This window comes from Nannospalax galili, unplaced genomic scaffold (assembly GCF_000622305.1).
Source record: "Nannospalax galili isolate Female #2095 unplaced genomic scaffold, S.galili_v1.0 scaffold300, whole genome shotgun sequence".
Lineage (NCBI taxonomy): Eukaryota > Metazoa > Chordata > Mammalia > Rodentia > Spalacidae > Nannospalax > Nannospalax galili.
The window spans coordinates 1337316-1356132 of NW_008347322.1; the positions used below are offsets into that span (position 1 = coordinate 1337316).

At 52.2% G+C, this 18817-nt stretch overlaps 1 protein-coding gene across 1 annotated transcript in view; it reads right to left on the reverse strand.

The window, feature by feature from the left end:
- Fcn2 (ficolin 2) overlaps positions 1–3603 on the reverse strand; it is a 7701-nt gene extending 4098 nt beyond the window's left edge. Inside the window, exons 1-3 of the mRNA XM_008844020.3 lie at positions 3522–3603; positions 2163–2276; positions 266–330 (exon numbers count right to left, since the gene is read on the reverse strand). Coding sequence (XP_008842242.1) covers positions 266–330; positions 2163–2276; positions 3522–3603 — 261 coding nt within the window. The remainder of the gene's footprint in view (positions 1–265; positions 331–2162; positions 2277–3521) is intronic.
- Between the last annotated feature and the right edge of the window lie 15214 nt (positions 3604–18817).

Genomic DNA, 18817 nt, shown 5'->3' on the forward strand with positions numbered 1-18817 from the left:
GAGCAAGCCAGTAAGCAGCGTTCCTCCATGGCCTGTGCTCCAGCTCCTGCCTCCAGGTTCCTGTCCTGAGTTCCTACCTTGGGCTCCCTGATGAACTGTAACCCCGGAGATGTAAGCTGAATAAGCCCTTTCCTCCCCAAGTTGGCAGTGGTCAGAGTGTTTTGTCACAGCAATGGAGAAAGAAACTAGGACAGTCCCTCTCTGTCATTTTTCTCCCTGACCCTCACAGACTGAGGTGTGTGTTTGGTGCCCCTTGGCTCTGTGCCAGGCTGTTACCTTTAGGCCCAGGTGGTCCTGCCTTCCCAGGGGGTCCAGGGAGGCCACGTTCTCCTGCAAATCCAAAACATGCCTTGCTAAGCAAAGTGCCCACCAAGATCCCCCTGGAAAATCTTTGCCTGAATGGCAGACCCCAGCCCCTCCCATGCTGACCTCAGCGACCACTGGGACCGCAGCCAGGCAGTGTGGAGGGCACAGCCCAGCAGCTGGGACCTCTCCCTTGTTCCTCAGGCCTGAACCACCGTGGCCTTATTGGGATGGACTGGGACAAGGAACATGTCCTCAAAGAAGCTGTCCCAGAGGGCCTTTAGAGTGATCCGATGTGAAAAAACTGTGGTTGTGTCATACCCATAACCCCTGACTCTGTGGAGGTTGTAAGGGGGTCACAAGGTCCTCCATGTGGGTTCTGAATACAGGAGCGACCAGGTGCCATGCAGGCCCCCAGCTCCATACAACTAGCATTTGCAGCAGTTGGAGACCTGAGCAGAGTGGACCTGCCTGATACCCCTACAAGATGGACTCCAGCAGGGTCAAGAGATGTAACATCACTGCAGAGACACAGCTGTAGCCCTCTATCTCCACGTGCCTGGGAATACTGGTGTCTGCTTTGGGGCACACAGGCTACTAGAAACTTGGTTCTCAGGCTAAGTGGGGTTCAAGGTAAGAGGTAGCACCCCTTCCCCCATTGTTGGGCCCCACCATCCTGGCCATGAGGAAGCCTCCTTCCCAAGGTCCTTTAGCCGGGGAGGACCTCCTTCTCCTTCAGGGTCCACAGTAATGAGCAGGCAATATGAGACCTGGCCTGAGACCACCCACAAGGTCTTCAAGACTGGCCATCTTTTAGAATGTGCACATCATAGGAACATCTAGGTTTGTCCTGTCCCTAACCAGGCCCCATCTGGGGCAACTCCAGGGACAGGGCTCTCCAAGGCAGCTCTCCCTCTGAACCTCGGGGGCACATTTGTCCATGCTTGACTCAGGAGACCCAGACCACCCATACAGGTACTGCTGTCTCCTGATTTGGGGTGACAGATGCTGTGTGTGCTAGAGGTCCCCACAAGGGCTCAGGTTGTGATTCAGAGTCCTAGTGACTGTACATGGAAGCAGTCCCCGGATGGGAGGCTGCCCACTCTTCCTGGAGTGCAAACTCAGGAGGGTGCTGGGCCCTCAGTCTCTTCTGCCGTCTGAGGCAGGCCGAGAAGAACGTGGACACCCTAGTTTTCAGATGAGGATGTAAAGTTCCTATTACCTAGAAGCCTCTTGAGTGACCAAGTAAAGCCAGTATTGGGTGGAAGACCAGGAGACAGGTCTGCAAAGCAAGCCTAGCATACCTAAGATGGTCAGAGAGTCCCTCCTGAGTCTTTTCAGAACCGGTTGGACCTGGAGGGTCAGCTTCTATCACTGACCCTTCTATTCAGCTCCCAATCTAAGACCCAGAGTCCGGCAGGGCCCAAATTGGGCATCTAAATTCAGGATATCAGCCTCAGAGTCCTCCCCCCGCACACACTGCTGCCCCCCCCGCACACACTGCTGTCTGCCCCTCTCCGCACACTGCTGTCCTCCCCCAGCACACTGCTGTCCTCCCCGCCCCCCTGCACACGCTGCTGTCCTGCCCCCTCTCTGCACACACTGCTGTCCTCCCCCGCACACACTCCTGTCCTCCCCCTGCACACACTGCTGTCCCCCCCAACACACACACTGCTGTCCTCCCCCAGCACACTGCTGTCCTCCCCTCCCCCCTGCACATGCTGCTGTCCTGCCCCCTCTCCACACACACTGCTGTCCTCCCCACACACACTGCTGTCCTCCCCCGCACACACTCCTGTCCTCCCCCCGCACACACTGCTGTCCTCCCATGCACCCCCACCCCCACTCCCAACACACACCTCTTTCTCCTTTGGCACCCGCTTCTCCCTTGGGCCCTGGGGTTCCTGGCATCCCAGGGCAGCCTCGAAGGATGGTGAGCTTGTCAGAGTTCTCCAGGCTCAGCACTTTCACCTCTACGGAGAAACACAACCATCCAATTAGTATTGCCATCTGGGGCCACCAAGGGCACATCCCAGCTGAGCCACAGCAGACCCAGGCAGATGGTCGCAACCAGAGTCACCAGCCTCCACTGGAGAGTTGGGGCAGAGGCTGGGTCCTCTCCTGATGGAGACTTGATCTGTCTTCACCCTAGGCAGCTAGCAACTGTGAGAGGAAGCAGGACAGAGTCCTGGAGGGGGGCAGGTAGTGAGCCTGCTCAAGAGGGGCCCCAGTACCGTATGTCCTAAGAGGGGCCCCAGTACCGTATGTCCTTAGATCACCTAAGCCCACTGAATCTCTGTCCCTTCAGCTCCATGTGGGGCTGTGACAAAGATTAGATTCAAGAATGGAAATTTTTAGATTCTTGCCATTTCTGGCGTTTAGAAAGGGCTTTGTAAGTGGCTAGTGCTTTCAACAAATAATCAATCTTGCTAAGAAACCCAGAGAACTGAGTCAATATAGCATTTTCTCTCCTAGACCTTGGGGATTGATGATGGAATGACTGGGTTAGGAGGGGTCTTGTAGGGGCGTAGACAGGTGTGCTCCAACGGCACAGAGTAGTCATGACACCCCAGGAACCAGAGCTAGCTGCCTCCTTGAAAATGTTATTTTTTTGACTCAGAAAGTACACACCCTTGCAGAAGAGCTCATGGGGGATGGCTTTCAGAGTCTGGTGGGGCTGCCTAGGAGGCCCCAACCACTCCATCTTTGCTTCTTTCCACTGGGGGAAAGGGGGTTTCCTGGCCGTCTGAGTCCCTTTTCTAACCAGGTCACCTCCTGCAGCAGCTGCTCAGTGTTTAGGAACTGTCTCTCCAGGGTGGACAGAGCAGCGAGGGAAGGTCCCCAGGAGGGTCCCCACCGCACAAAGCCTTGCCCGTATCTACTGAAAGGGACTCCAGGGAGCAGTTTGCTGAACTTCCCAAGGAGGTTGGCAATCGCCAGATTGGAGGCCCCCAGAGCTTCTCTCCAAAGTCCCTGAGATGGCGGCAAACATCAATGGTATCTTCGTCTTCCTCAGCATCTCTAAAGCTCCTGGGAGCAGGCTACAGGCCAGACAGCAGTCACAGGCCGCTGCACTCTCCACCTGTCCTGGACAGGTCATTTAGTTCCTTGGAGGACCACCACAGCCTTCTTAGAGGAGGCAGGCACAGGGACACTAAGCAAGTGACCAGTAGGTAGTTACCAGCTTTCAGGGGCCAGAGAACCAGAGTCCATCTCACCTGGACAGGTGTCAGAAGCCTGGACAGTCACATCTTTGATGTACAGGGTCAAGAGGAGTAGGGCAGCACGTCCTGGGGCCATGGAGACTTTACTGGGCTCCTGGATGTCTATAGCTTTGTGGAGGTTCTCTGCTCTGTAAGCCAGTCAGTCCCCTCCTTCCGCTCCAGGAGCTCGTCTCAATCCCCAGGAGACAGTCACTTCCTGGAGGCCTCTGCTTTCACAACAGGAGGTCTGAAATCCTCCCAGAGGGAGGCCTCTGCAGGAATGGGCCTGCCCTGTTGATGGCTCAAGTCAAGTCTGGCCCCACATCCCTTCTCATTCCCCAGTGGACTCCAAACACTTCCTTGTGATTAGGTAGGTTTCTGGAGTCCAGTCCCCAGGATAGTCTGGGGTGAGCCGGTCTCAGGGCATTTAATATGGAAGGGAGAAGTCCTGAGCACCGGTGACGTCCCTTGTCAGCAGCCGCTGAGGGGATGTTTAAAGGTGAAGAACTAAAGTCCCACCGTCAGCACGGATAGACACTGGACGCAAAGCTGTGTGGCATCCTGAGGGTCAGGAGCTGCTCAATGCACCCATGGATGAGGACACCTTTTTGCTCCCCACTCTGTCTGCCAGTCACCCCCACTGTAAGGCACTGCCCCTTCATCAGGAGATGTTACCAATACAGCCATGTGGCAAGGAATGCCATGAAGAATGGTAGGAGCCATATTTGCATCTGGGCATTTATCCCTGTGCAGCAAGGAGGCAGCGGGGATTTAATCCCATGGTACTGTTTGAAGGTGGGCATCTGGGGGTGTGCTTAGGACTAGGTCAGTTTGTCAGAGAGGATCACCAGTCAGTCTTGGCAGGTTTAGAGAAAGAGGAAGAAACCGGGACACACGTGCAAGCACAACCACACACCCACATGTCTGCTGGGACATGCATGCACAACCACACACCCACATGTCTGCACACATATATTTAATTTATGTATACATGCACGTGCATACATGTACATGCACACACAGATGCACATTCACTCACATATATGCACATACACGCACACATATTCATGAATGCCTATATGTACACACTGGCATGCACATGTGCATACCATGTGGTCACATGTGTGCATCCATTCACATATATGCACATGCATGCGTACATTCATGTATACACAGGCACATTCATGTAGCCACATATGTACAGAGTACATGCACATGTGCCTACATTCATGCCATTCATGCTTATGCTTCTATACATGCACACACACATACATAGACATGTGTAAGGTACATGCACACCCATAGACATACATGCTTCTTGCCAGGTGGTGTGCCACCTCTGCCCTCCTATGGTTAGAGTCATGAACCAAAGCAGACTTTTGTAAATCACCTGCTCTATGGTCTTTCAGTGACATAAAGAAATAGAGCCAGGTCTGGCATGTTCAAGACCTTAAAATTGGGTGTATAGGAGTCATTGACCCCTGGCAATAACAATCTGAGTGTTCAGGACTGTCTGTCCTACTAGGGACAAGCAAGCCAGAGGTCACAGGTCTGCAGTGGGGCACAGCTGAGACTGGCAAGCTCTGGGAACAGCAGCATTCTTGGAGAAAGAAACTGAGCTTGTTTTTGTCGTGATTAGTTACCAGACCCTGAGGCTGTTAGACAGTCATGCAATGCTACAGGTCAAAGGTCAGGGCCAAGGGCTATCGAGGGTGTAGGCTGGGATCCAGAAGGGCTGTACCCTAGGAGTGAGGAAAGCTAGCCCTCAACACACCCCAAACCACCTCGGAGAATCTGTGCACCAGAATCTTGGCTCCAGAATTCATCCACAGGTCAGGGTGCTGGTGCCACGGGTTGTCAGTGGAAACCAGCAGAAAGCTTTTAAAAGGGAAAATGTAGCATCCCAGGCTTTGCATGATTTCTATGAAGTGTGTGTGTGGGGGGAGGGTAGGCATGTAACAATACTCATGGAGAGGGGTCAGAGGGACAACTTTCAGGAGCTGGCTCTCTCCTTCCTCCTGTCTTCTTTCTAAGGTGGGCTCTCTCTTCTTTCTGTCATGTGCATACCAGGCTAGGAGGCCTAAGGGCTCTGGCCAATGCTCAGGAGGACTGTGAGAGATGATCAACGTGAGCCACTACCTCTGGCTTTTTACATGGGCCTGGGGGCTTGAACTCAAGTTGTCAGGCTGGCATGGCAAGTGCTTTTGCCCTCTGAACCATCTCCCTGGCCCTCCATAGAAGGTTGTGTTTTTTTTTCAAAGTAAGCATTAGGACAGGATGGAGGATGCCCAGGTCCAAGAACCTACGGAGAGCACACAAAGCCAACGTCAGAGGCCACAGGTGCCGAACCTGCAACCTATGTCCAAGAACATCCGCAGAGGCTGTAACAAATGAGGAAGTCATCCCTCCTGCTGTGGCCAAGGCTGTGGCAGAGTGAAACAGAAGCCAGTGTGCCGAAGGGCTAGAGAGGCGGATGTCTCCAGAAGATAAGCCCGAGCACATGGAAAAGTTAAGCAATTCCAAAGCTAAACAACCAGAGCAAGTTTAGGCCAAAGCAATTGCTCTACTCACAGATAACTGAGGGACTCTTAACACAGTACAGGCATGTGTCCTGTGTGTTGGAAACTGAAATAGAGAACTGAGAGTCGTCATCGAAGACCCAGATCTTGGAGGTCTATGTTCACGAAAGTCTGTTCTGTATTCTCGGATCAGAGCACCAGACATGACCACGCCACATGTGCCCTGAGTGAGCGCCATCCGTTAAGTTCCCTCCTATGACACGGGACAAGGTGGATTTAAAAGTTCTGGGAAAACCATGACCCTACTGAGCAGGAACAGGAGAGGCCGGCCTGTACCGCCTGACACGGAGCCCCAGTGACATGACAGTACATCAGACACTGTACCCTGGCTTAAGGACACACAGCCAACCAGAGTGTGAGAAAGGAGTCCAGCGATGAAGTGAGGTGTATCCTGTCCTTTGATTTATGTTGGTGGTGGTTCTACAAAGCAGTGGGGAATGGAAACTTTGAAGAAATTCTACAAACAGCTGGATATCGACATAGAAAAACAGGAAGTGAGAGCTGACTTTCATCACAGCCCCCCCCAAAAAAATCCACATTGGGAGAGTTGAAAACCCCATGAAAGGTGAAAACCAAAAGCTTTAGATCATATCATAAGATATCAAACAACACTGACGGCATCTTGTTCAGGACAGAAAATCGCTGGCCACAAAGGGAGATTTTAAAAACTGGTGTGGACCATGGTGAAGAGCATTCGGTTTTTGAAATATGCCACCAGAAGAGCAGAACCCAGAGGACAGAGCTACGTTAGCACACACAGGGCAGGTGGCTTACATGGAGGTGAGAGTTCCTGGAAGCCACCCTCCCGCAGAGAGTGGGGCAGTGACCCCGACAGACACAAGGATACAACACGTCCATAGAGATAGGAGCGCTGCTGGGGAGCCTGTATTCCTGGGGAGGAAATTTGTCCCCAACCCTTTTGTGCTGCAGCTGAAGCCTGCCAGGTCAAGCCCAGAGCCCAGAAAAGGGACCGAGGTCTTCATTGGTACCCAGTTCTGGCCAGTCCTCTTTGGGGGGTGGTAGAAATCAGGCTCACCTAGAACCATTCCAAGAGTGTCCATACCTGTGGGGATCTCGCCTCCACAATCTTAGGTCATTCACCCCACCCATCCTACCTGTGAGTTTAACTGGTCCTCCTCCACCCCAGGTTCCCAAGTAGCCCACTTCTCCATTTTCTCCCCCATCTGCTGGGCACTAGTTCCCAGCACGCACCATGGAAGACCTTGAGCATCCTTTTGTCTTGTTGCCTCTGGCTGGGAACTCTTCAGCTCAGAGATGCTCGAGCTCCACTGCCCTAGAGCACCAAGATTCTTCCTGATGGAGTCCTGGGGAGAGCCCCGAGCTGCCCTGTGACCTGCTCTCTTCCCCCTTTGCCTCTGTAGACAAATAGAGCAGGGTAGGCCCAGGCCCAGGCCCAGGGAGAAAAACCATTGTGGAAAACAGTCAGGACAGGACCCAGCACTTTGACTCCCACATAAAGACTCAAGAGTGGGGCTGGAGAGATGGTTCAGTGGTTAAGAGCACTGAATGCTCTTGTAGAGGACCCGGGTTCAACTCCCAGCACCCACATGGTGGCTAGCAACCATCTATAAGTCCAGTTCCAAAGGGATCCAACATCCTCTTCTGATCTCCTCGGGCATTGCACAACATGGGTGCACTTGCATACATGCGGGCTATACACACATGCACATAAAATAAAAAAAATAAAGTATTTTAAAGACTCAAGAGCAGTGGAGACCCCTGTCCACACATTTGTCAAGTTACCAAAGCCCAGGCATGGAGGCACCCACCCGTCCCTCAGCCGGTAAATGAACAAGCAGAATAAAATCAATACAACCGTGGATACCATCAGCCTTGCAGGGCAGTGCAGCTCTGGTTCGAGCCACATGCAAGTGAGAGAGCCAGACCTCACCGAAGGAGCCCGTCTGACATCCTGCCAGAAGAGGCAGTCATAGGGAGAAGGTAGACCTGGGACAGAGCAGAGGGGAGTGTGACAGGTTAGGGTCTTTTCAGGTTATGGAAACGTTCTAAAACTATTACAGAATGTGATGGCGACTCTGTGGTTCTGAGTATCGACTAAAAACCATCGAATCCAAAGCTTCGAGCGGGTCAGTTCTGTGGTATGTGAATTACGTTTCAATAATGCTGGTAAACAGCACAAGCAAGGTGCGGAAGGACACTGGTGGGCCTCCCTCAGCACCCCGGGGCCCAACCCAGGGTTCCTCAGACCCTGCAGACGTGTGCGGACATACGGAGGTCAGAGGTCAATCTCAGCTCCTTCCTCAGCTGCTGTTCACCTTTTGTTTTGTTTTTGAGACGGGGGTCTCACTATGCAGCCACAGCTGGAGCTTCCAGTGTAGACCAGGCTGCCCTTGAACTCACAGAGATCCGCCTACCTCTGCCTCCCAAGTACTGGGATTCAAAGCACGTGCCACTATGCCTGGACTTTTCATTTTGTTTTAAATTAATTATTTTTAGTGTGTGTAAGCCCACGTGCCATGTTGCATATGTGGAGATCAGAAGACAATTAGTGAACCATAGATTCTCTCCTTCCACCATGGGGGTCCAGGACAGAACTCACATTGTCAGGTATGACAATAAGTCCCTTTACCTGCTGAGCCACCTTGCCAGCCTCCAGCTTGTTGTCCTCCCCTTGGCCTGGAACTTTCTAAGTGGGCCAGAGGGGCTGGCTGGTGAGCCCTGGGCTCTCCTTCTCCGCCTCCGCTATGCTGGGACTACAAGCAAGCAGCATCACACCCAGCTCTTTTCTCTTCTGTGTGAGTGCTGGGGATTGAAGTCAGGTTCTCAGGCTTGCAAGCAAGCACAGTAGGGATAAAGCTCTCCTCAGGCACCAGTGTGGAAGATGTGAAGGGAGTGCTTTCTTTTGTCTAGGGTTACTGGGGGTGGAAAGGAGTCCCTGTCTTCTGCCTGGTTTTCCCCGCTCCCCCTCCTTCCTCTGCTCTTTCTCCCTCCTCCCTTCCTACCTCCAACCTATTCTTTCTCCTCTCCCTCTCCCTCCCTCCCCTTCTCTCCTTCTATCTCTTCCTCTCTCCCTTCCTCTGTCCTTTCCCTCTCCTCTCCCTTCCTCCCTCCTTCCATCCCTTCCTCGCTCACTCCTCCCTCTTTCTCTCCCTCCCTCTCTTCCTCTCTTCTTGTCTGCTCCCCCCTTGCCGGGACCCCCATGCTTTTAGAAAGCCACTCTCCATCTATGCACTATTGGGAGGCGCTCAGCACCCTCAGGAAGGGGGCATCAGGCATCTCCAGCCTCCCAGAAGCAAACTTCCCACCAGTAATCACTGAGGTCAGCCAGGGCCAGGAGACAGCAGCACCTGGGGCTCCACAGGAAGCGTTCCTCACCCCCGGCCTGTTTTAATTTCCCCGAGATAATAATGGGACACAGAGCACCTGCCAGACACCTGAAAGACAGATGACCAGTGCTTGCAGCGTAACAGTTTTTGTTGGAGCAAATTGGAATTTATTTCTCGGGAGGCAGACTATGCCCCCTTGCTGGGCTCCAGTGTCCACGGGATGCAGGGCGTGTGCCCTGGGTTGCTTGCTGGAGACATAAACAAAGACCGAGCACTGTGGAAGAACTCTGCTCCCCCCAGTCCTATTTTTAATACCTTAATTGAGTCTGTGAACCCTAGGACATTGTAGAGCCAGCAAATCTCACGATACCCTCTTCCAGCTCTGCCTGGGATGAAGGTCACGTTCACCTTCTGAAACACAGGAGCGACAAATCAGAGAAGCAGGCCTGCTGCTTTCCTGGGGTTTTGTTCTGTCTTTTGTGATTGTTCTTGTTTAGTTCTGTGTGTTTTTAAAGCTTGTGAACAGACGAGAAAAATCTAAGAGTATGTCCCCACCTGAGTTAACCTAGTTGTTCTTAAAACCCCAAATCCGCCTCTGGCCTTTTGTTCCAGGGAACCAGAGCACAATCTGCTTTGCTCTTGATTTAAACATGCTGACAAGCTTCTGCCCACTTGCCTGCACAGGGGTGGGAGTGGATCAGGGCTGTCATATATAATGCATGAACCCGGCAGCAATGGATGCAGGGACTGAGGGCCAGGTGTTGTATGGACTGCGTGTGCCATTCACCCAAAAGCTCAGTTCCTGGAGCCCCTGCGAAAACTTACTCACTCTGGGTAAAAGAATAGAACGAGGCTGCACAGGACGTTTGTCCGTCAAAGTGGCTTTAAACTCACATCAGGGCAGGGTTAACCTTGCTGAAGGATACTGTGATGTGGACGGAATGTTTGAAAGTCATCCCAGTATGCACGATGTAGGAAAAGCACTGGTAGGATTAAACATTTACGGCATGGAAATGCCTCCTCCTCAGCCTCCCTCCTCCCTGACGCCTCCTCTGAGGTGTAAGCACTCTGCTCTGTGGAACAGAACACAGGCTGAGGCTTAGATCATGTGGCTTCGCCTCCTAGCACCACTGATCATTCAGTGGCTGGATGGGTGGGCTTGCAAGCTCACACAAGCACACACAGGCATGTACACCCATGTAGAAACACAATTGCTCCCTGCCTCTGTAGAGACTGTCTTCTGGAAAGCAAAGAGAACGTGTTGTCCTGGCCACGTCCTATCCTTCATCCTATCCTGTGAGGTGGAGGCACTGCAGGTGAAGAGCCATAGAGAAGGCTTTGATTGGCTGGTTGCCGGCCAATCATCATGGCTGAGTCAACTAGGGAGAAGGCAGTGCTCAAACCAGGGTGGTCTGACCTGCTTGTTGAGAGCCCCTTTTCCTGGGCAAATCAAGATGATTGAGTCCATCTAGAAATTTCCAAACCTGAAAGTTTTGGAAGCGTTGGGTGAGGTTATAACCTCTTTCTCAAGCACTTTAATTTGGTGATTTCCCCACAAACTGTTTCAATAACAGATATTTCAAAATGAACAGCAAGTGAGAACTGAAACCAGGGCATGGTACATCCTGTGGTTTCCTCGGCAGGACCCAAATCTTTAGCTGAAACCACCATTGGGTAACTCCTGGTGTGCCCCAGCCACGGGCAATCTGGGGCCAGGTTCCTCTTTCAAGCACAGCACAGCGGGCATGCCTTGTGATGTGGGGGGAATGCACACTGTGGAATTGTTGTAATCATCTCTTAATACCCAGGGATCCTAAGAAAAAACCTGGAATGACTGTGCAGCTCCCATGTCCCAACAGCTGTCATCTGGAGAGCTCAGGTTACTCTGAGCAGGAGGACTGAGGCCTCAGCACCTCTTGAAGTACAACTTGCAGTTATGAGCAAGGAGGAAACCCCGTGACCCCCGGAAAGTACTGATGGTAGAGGACCTGGGCTGCCTTCCTCTGCTCCTGAACCTGCAACAGACCTGGAAACTTCAACATGGTTGGTTCTACAGAGTCGTGGCCCCCAGATGGGCACAATGTCTAGGCTCATATTTCCTCCATCTTTGACATAAAGAACACCCTTGGTGGCCTCAGAAAAGTAGGTGATGTTCACTCTTATTTTGTGTTTTGAGGATGCTGAGCTCAGAAAGTCACTCAGCTCACCCAGCTCTCTACCCCCAAGTAACTCTCTGAGCACAAGGTTCACCTCTCAAGTTCGCCCTGATTCCTCTGTCACCTCTCTCTGGCTTTGCTCAAAGAAAACAATATACACAGGGCCCAATCACATGCCTTAGACACCACATAAGGACCTGTACCTCAGCCTTTTTGGGGGGAGATGAGGAGCTTGTTTGCACTTTCTTTCGAACACAAGTCACTACCAAGTGGACAACTGAATCTGGGAGTCAGGACATGTCCTTGTCCCTGGCTCACCAGCCAACACCTTTCCTCTCTCCTCTGTGTGTCCCACCCAGACCCCGAAACATGAAGGAAAGTCAGCTGCTAAATGCTTTAGGGATTCTAAAAGCTTGTGAATTTCATTCTCCAATGTGGGCTGGGATAAGAGATCAAGTCTGGCTTCAGCAAAGGGGATGGCCAAAGAGCCTTTGAACCGAGCCAGCGTGAAGACTAACATCCCACCCTTCCTCTGAGAGCCCCTCTCTGGCTTTCTTAAGGTAGTCGTTGTCCTGGGAACACAGGTAACACTGGACGTGACAGTGATGGTTACAGTCAGAGCAGGCATCAGGCAGAGGCAGCTCAGGGCAACCCTGACCTATTCTTGCCTATAAATCCATCCTAAGCCTGACCCAGACAGGATTCTCTGCCTGCCACATGCCACCTAGGCCCAGAGAAGAGTGATTTGGCTTTTCCCCACCCTGAGGGCCAGAGGCCAGCTATTCCTTCTGCTTTGCCTCAGGCAGGGAGTAAAGAGGCAGTTCTGAAGCCCAAAGGCTTTGTGGATGCTGGCCTAGGGGTCCATGGCTCAACTTTCCACCTGTTAGCCCTATTCCCCAGGTGACAAAGCAAATCAGCACCAGAGACAGTTACTACAGAGCTTTTGTTAAGATTCAAGCTTGAACTTGAACAGGGTGTTCAAGGAACCCCCAGGGTACCATCCCACACCTCTGGGTCTCCACTCCCATCTCAAGCAGGAGAGGGTGCTGGCTCTAAGAGCATCCTGTGCTGTGGGCCTAGGAGATGGTACAGACAGTCTCCAGCTCCCAGAAGCTTCCAGAACTTGGAGCTGGTACAAGAACAGACCAGTGGCACCTCTCCTGGCTGCTCTGAGCTTCCATCTCCTCATCCACATGGTGGGGAAAGACCCAGGACAGCTCTGCCCCTCAACCCACTTCTAGTCTGCCTTCATTTGCCCTAGGGCAGATTTATCCCCTTTTCTCCTCCACTCCAGGGTCTTACCCCCAATATCCACCTCCCACACTACCCCCCAGAGCAGCTCCCTCCCCACCGTGGACACAGAACCAGCTGCAGAGAGGAAGGTGGGCTGTGGCTCCCCTGCCCAAACTCCTCCCACACCATCCTGTTAGGACTATTGCGCAGACTCAGACCCACCCATCGCCCCAGCCTCCAGGCCTTGTCCGTTCCAATATCCCACGGCACTCCCGTGATTAGTACCAGTCCCCTGCCTCCTGACAATTCAGCTACCACTCCCAGGCCTCCTTGGGCTTCCCTCTGTGTGTCTATCATTTCCTGTTTGACCTTCCACCTGGTCCACCCAGGCAGCACTCTTCTTGTCCTTCCTTGGGGCAGGCATCTCACACTTTGAATCCCACATATGCCCTTGGGATAGCTTTTCTGGCCCTCTGCTTGCTACCATCTGGGAGCTCATGGTCTGAATCCATGCCTGAGCAGTAACACTGCAGCCTGAGCACAGGGCTGGGGGCTGTGGACACCTGGGGATGACTGAAGGGATGGTGGGTGGATGATGGATAGATGGTTGGGTAGTTGGGTGGATGATGGACAAGTGGAGGGATTGTTGGGTGAACACATGGGTGGATGGATAAGTGGGTGGATGGTTAGGTGGATAGATGGGTGAGTGGATGGAAAGGTGGGTAGATGGATGGGTGGTTGGAAAGATGGCTGGGTAGTTGAATAGATAGGCAAGTGAGTAGGTTGGTAGATGGGTAAGTGAATGGGTTAGTGGGTGAATCGATGGGTGAGGAAGCAGACAGATGGATGAGTATGTGGATAGGTACATAGGTAGACGGAGGAGTGGGTGGATGGATGGACTGATGGATTTCTGGACATACGAATGGATGAACAGACAAGTAGATTGATGGGTGGGTGGGTGGATAGATGTATGGATGGGTGAATGAATGAGTGGACAGATGGATGGGTAGATAGGACGGATGGGTGGATGGAGGGATGGGTTGATGGACATATGGATAAATATATGGACATGTGAACAAATGGATGAATGGGCAGAGAGGCAGGTTGATTAGGTGAAGAGATGGATGGCAAATGGGTTGGATAGGTGGGTGGCAGGTGGATGAATGGGTGGGAAGGTGGATAAATGGATAGATAGGGAGATGGATGGACTGATGGACATATAGAAACAAATGAATGATAGATATAGGGTGGGTGGGTGGATGAGGAGATAGGTAGATGGGTAGGTGGGTAAATAGATGAGGCCTGGTTTCAAGAGGTCCTTCCAGTCTTAAAAATGACTGATGGGGACTGGAGAGATGGCTCAATGGTTAAGAGCACTAGCTGCTTTTGCAGAGGGCCTGGGTTCAATTCCCAGCACCCACATGGTGGCTAACAACCATCCGTAACTCCAGTTCCAGGGGATCTGATGCCTCTTCTGACCTCCTCAGGCATACCTCCTCAGGTGCACTTATCTACATGCAGGCAATACATTCATACAATAAAGATAATAAATATATATAAAAATAAAAATAATAAATAAAATTTAAAAATACAAAAAACCACTGACTCATGGGACTAAAAGTCATGGATAGAACTGGATGTGGTGGTGCACACCTTTAATTCCAGAACTCAGGAGGCAGGAGGCAGGAGACTGTTTGTGAGATCAAGGCTAACCTGGTCTACATAGGGAGTCCCAAGCCAGGAAGACCCTGTCTCAAGAAGTCACGGCTAAATCCTGTTCTGGAGTGGTGACTAAGCCCTGCCCGCATCCAGCCACCTGGTCCCAGGTGAGGACAGTGACTGGATCGGCAGCAGACGTCACAACCCTCCGCCCTGGCTTGTCGGAAGAGTGAGGAGCAGTGAGAAGTGAGGCAGTGAGCCCATGTCACTGAAGCCAGAAGGTAAGGCCGGAAGTGACCAGGCGGGGCAGGCGGGGCTGTGACATCTGGGCCTGGCTGGGTCTGGGAGCCAGAGCAATCTCACACTCTGGAAACAGACCTGGAATTTGGGGCTCCTAAGTCACCCCATTAAGTAAGGCACTGGTCCAGGTCTGGGGGCAAATTTGAGACTTCATGTTCGGCTCCATGGCTGCAGCTGGGTGCTGGATGCCAGGTGGGGCTGTCCTTATTGATCATGGAGAACAAAGCTATGCTACTCCATGGTTAACTCAGCATCTTTTAAGATGGCCCAAAACAGGTAGGTGCTGAGCCCCATTCCACCCTCCAGAGGCCTCTCAGCTCCAGACATGGGACCAGGGTTGAAACACAATTCTCCAACCCCAGTTGGGCTTGAAACCAAGCTGTAGCTCCCTTCACCTGGGGCTGGTGGCTTCTATCTCCCAGTGTAAGTGCTCCAGTAGCATCTGCTACATGTCTACCACAGGCCAGAGCAGAGCTGTCTGGGTAGAGGCTCTGTCTGATAGCCTTAGGCTTTCTGTGGCAGAGAGAAAGGGTCTTCCTGCCACAGTGCCTATGGGGATGGCAACTGAACAGCTCCAGAATTCGAAGTAGCCTACAGCCAGGCCACCAAGACCCTCTGCCACCTCGTGTGTGTGTGTGTGTGTGTGTGTGTGTGTGTGTGTGTGTATGTGTGTGTGTGTGTGTGGTGAGCCCGGGGTTTTCCTGAGCAAAAAAAGTGTGACCTGGGCTTTCCTCAGAGCAGCACTTCTATGTCCTGTCCTCTTTCCTAGGGTGTCTGATGTTTGTGCGTGGAAATGCACATGTACTGAGCACCTGGACCTGTGTCTCAGAGACAGAGCCCTGAACATAGGGGACCCCCACCTTCAGGAGCTTCCTCATCTCTCCCCAGGACTGGGGCTGGAGTGGGGACAAACACTGTGTCGTGGTGACTAATGCTTCCAGAAAGATCAAATGTGGGAGGAGGAGACATGGAGGGACAAAGCACTTTCCTGAGACACTTCCCTGAAGGGTAAGCAGCTGCCTAGCACTATCATACGGTCTCATCCCAAGACTCCTTTGCCCATACATCAGCATCAGCCCAGTTCTGCAGATGGATGAATGCAGTTCAGAGAGGATGTGTGGATGGCCAGGAGGCACACAGCAGTTGGGCAGTTATTGAACCCATCTCCCCTCTCTCAGAGCCCTTCCATCCTCAGATGGACCTCAGTCATGAGGGATAAACAAGTGACTAGAAAATAGACCGGAAAGAAATGTCCTGGATGTCAGCCAGCCAGCATGACTCTCCCTCCTGTCGATGTCACTGTCTACTTTGCAAACTCTCTTTAGTGGGAGTTCATTCTTTAAATTACAAAGTACAGATAAATAGATACCGGATCTGATCTTTGGTAGCTCTTCAAATGTTCCCTATTCTAGGAATCATGTGACCAGGACACTGTAAAGTGTCAGCCCCCCTCTGAGTGTTGATAGGAGCTAAAAATTATGCCAGTGTTTCCAATGCAAAATGTCCCCATAGGCTGGTGGTTTGAACACATAGTCCCCAGTTGGTGGCTCTGTCCCCAGAGGCTGTGGAAACTTGAGATGAGGCCTGGCTGGTGGAGGTGGGGCACTTGTGGCGGGTTCTTGGGAATACATCATTCTTGGCTCCTGCCTGGCTCTCTGCTCCCAGGTCTGCTGTGATATGTACAGCTCCCACACACACCCCAGCTGCCGTGAACTAAGCCACTCTGCCCTGATGGATGGAAATACCCTGAAACTGTGAGTCAGAATCAAGCTGTCCTCCTTTAAGTTTTTTCTATCAGGAACTGTGGTCACAGAGATGCAAAAGTGGCCACTACAGATGACCACTAAGCCAAGACCCAACCTGCCCCACATTGAGCCTTCCTTTCCACGAGCAGACTAAGGATTCCAGCTCCTGCTTGGGTGACGCTTCACAGTTGACCAAGGGATTTGTGCCAGTCTGCTTTCTATTGCTGTGATAAACACCATGACTCTCCGCAACCTGGGGAGGAAAGGGTTTGTTTCGTCCATCGCTGAGGGAGTTCAGGGCAGGAATTCAATGCAGGAACTTGAAGCAGAAACCTCGGAGGAACACTGTTTCAGCCAGCTCTCTTATATAAATCAATCCTACCTGCCCTGAGGTGGCACCATCCACAGTGGGTTGTGCCATCCCACATCAATGAGCAGTTAAGGAATGCCTCCACAGGCCAATCTGAGTTCAGTTGAGTCCCCTTATCCCCAGTAACTCCAGTTTGTGTCAAGTTGGTAATGGAAACTAATCACGCAGACTTTGACCTACACATACTTACGATAAACCTTCCGTCAGCAGTAACTTGGGGCACCCAGTGGTCACCACCTCGGAAGGGTCAATACCAGTCAGTCCCCTGTCCCACTGGCTAGGGCTGCGGACAGAGATTGGCCATTGGCCTCAAGCCTCCATGGACCAGCTGGAGGGCTCAACCCTACAAACAGCCCAGGCAGATCCCACTCAGGGTCCACACTGCCTGCCAGGGCACCTGTCTAGGATGCTTTCAGTGCGTGTGAAGCAGTGACAGGAGCCGTTGTTTAAGTCACACACGAAGTCGGAGCCACTCCTGCCCCCCTCCTCCCCCTCCTCCCCCTCCCCTCCCTCTCTCCCTCCTCCCTCCCTCCCTGTTGCTCTCCCTCTCCCTCTTCCTGCCGCTGGCTTTCTTCTTTCTTTTCTTGTTTTATCTATTTTTTAATTTAATTAATTGATTTATTTACTTACTTACTTTCATTTTATATATGTGTATGAGTGTGTTGCCTGCGTGTAGACCAGTGCACCCGTGTCGTGCAATCCCAGTTAAGATATACCAATATACCAATACACATTTGCTTACAACTCTTGAGAATTTGCTTGGTATAGGTTCTAATTTTACAAGGCACGGAGAGGACCTACCGACCACCCACCGACCGACTGGAGCAGCGGAACGACACTGCCATCTCCAGGTCTAAATTAGAACAAAGAGGATATAATTGCTTCATTTCCACTTTAGGATATGTATGTTCTCCCTGTAGCCCCCCCCCTCCCCGCAGCGGGCTTTCTGATACAGGCTGTCTCCACGTTTAGCCCTTTTGTTCGGTCTCCCTGAAAGCCCTCCAGCTTCTCTGTGGCTGTAGAAAGCTTTGATTCGCTGCCGAGAATCTAGGCTGTGGGCTTCAGACTCCGAAAACGCGACCGTTTCTCCCGGGAGGCGCGGGAGGAAAATCATTTCGGCGGCGGCTGGAGGTAATTAAGTGGCCACGGCGCCGGGAACGCGCGTTTGTATTACACGATGATCAATTCCCGGGACAGCGGGGAGATTCTTCATCCTCAGAGCTCCTGGCTTCTCATTAATCATCTCAACCCCAAGGATGGGAGGGCTGGTTCTCGTCCCGACAGCAGGGAAACTGAGGCACCGGGTCGCCCCGCCCCCCACCCCCAGGGCGCAGGGCGGGAACACGGGCTGGCACGACCCCGCTCGCCCCCGGGTCTCCTGGTGGCATTAGCCTGCTCCCCGGCCCCGCACGGGCACACGTGAGAATCACTGGAAGTGTGATTTCGAACGAAGGAAGGCTGCGTGGCCGCAGTTTTCGTCCATCAGCTCTGTCCTCAGACTCGGACCCGCGTTGGCAGTGCGCAGCCTCTCGGAGAGAGAAGCGTCTGTTTTTCCCACTCGGAGAGCGGGTTAAAGGAAAGTGCTGTTTTGCTCACAGACGCCTTCCTTTGCAAGTGGGACACCGTGCTATAAATACAGCCCATCCTGCTTTGCATTCAAATTGTGAAAGTTTGAGGCTGTAAAGAATAGGCTCTCAACCCTCAAGACAGAATTTTTATTATTATTTTTCCCCCTAGTTCTTGGAGCTGGTGATAAATTAAACATTTCTTTTGCTCTCCCATCCCGAAATACGGGGTTGATTGCTTTACACCTGACATCCAGGCGGGAAGGTGGTGTGGGTCTGTGGGGGTGGGGAACTGTTCTGAGTGGGGGAAGTTGGGGGGGATGAGGGAAGGCACTTTTCTGTACCTGGATGTACCTACCTGTAATGATGATTTAACTGGATGACCTTCCAATATCA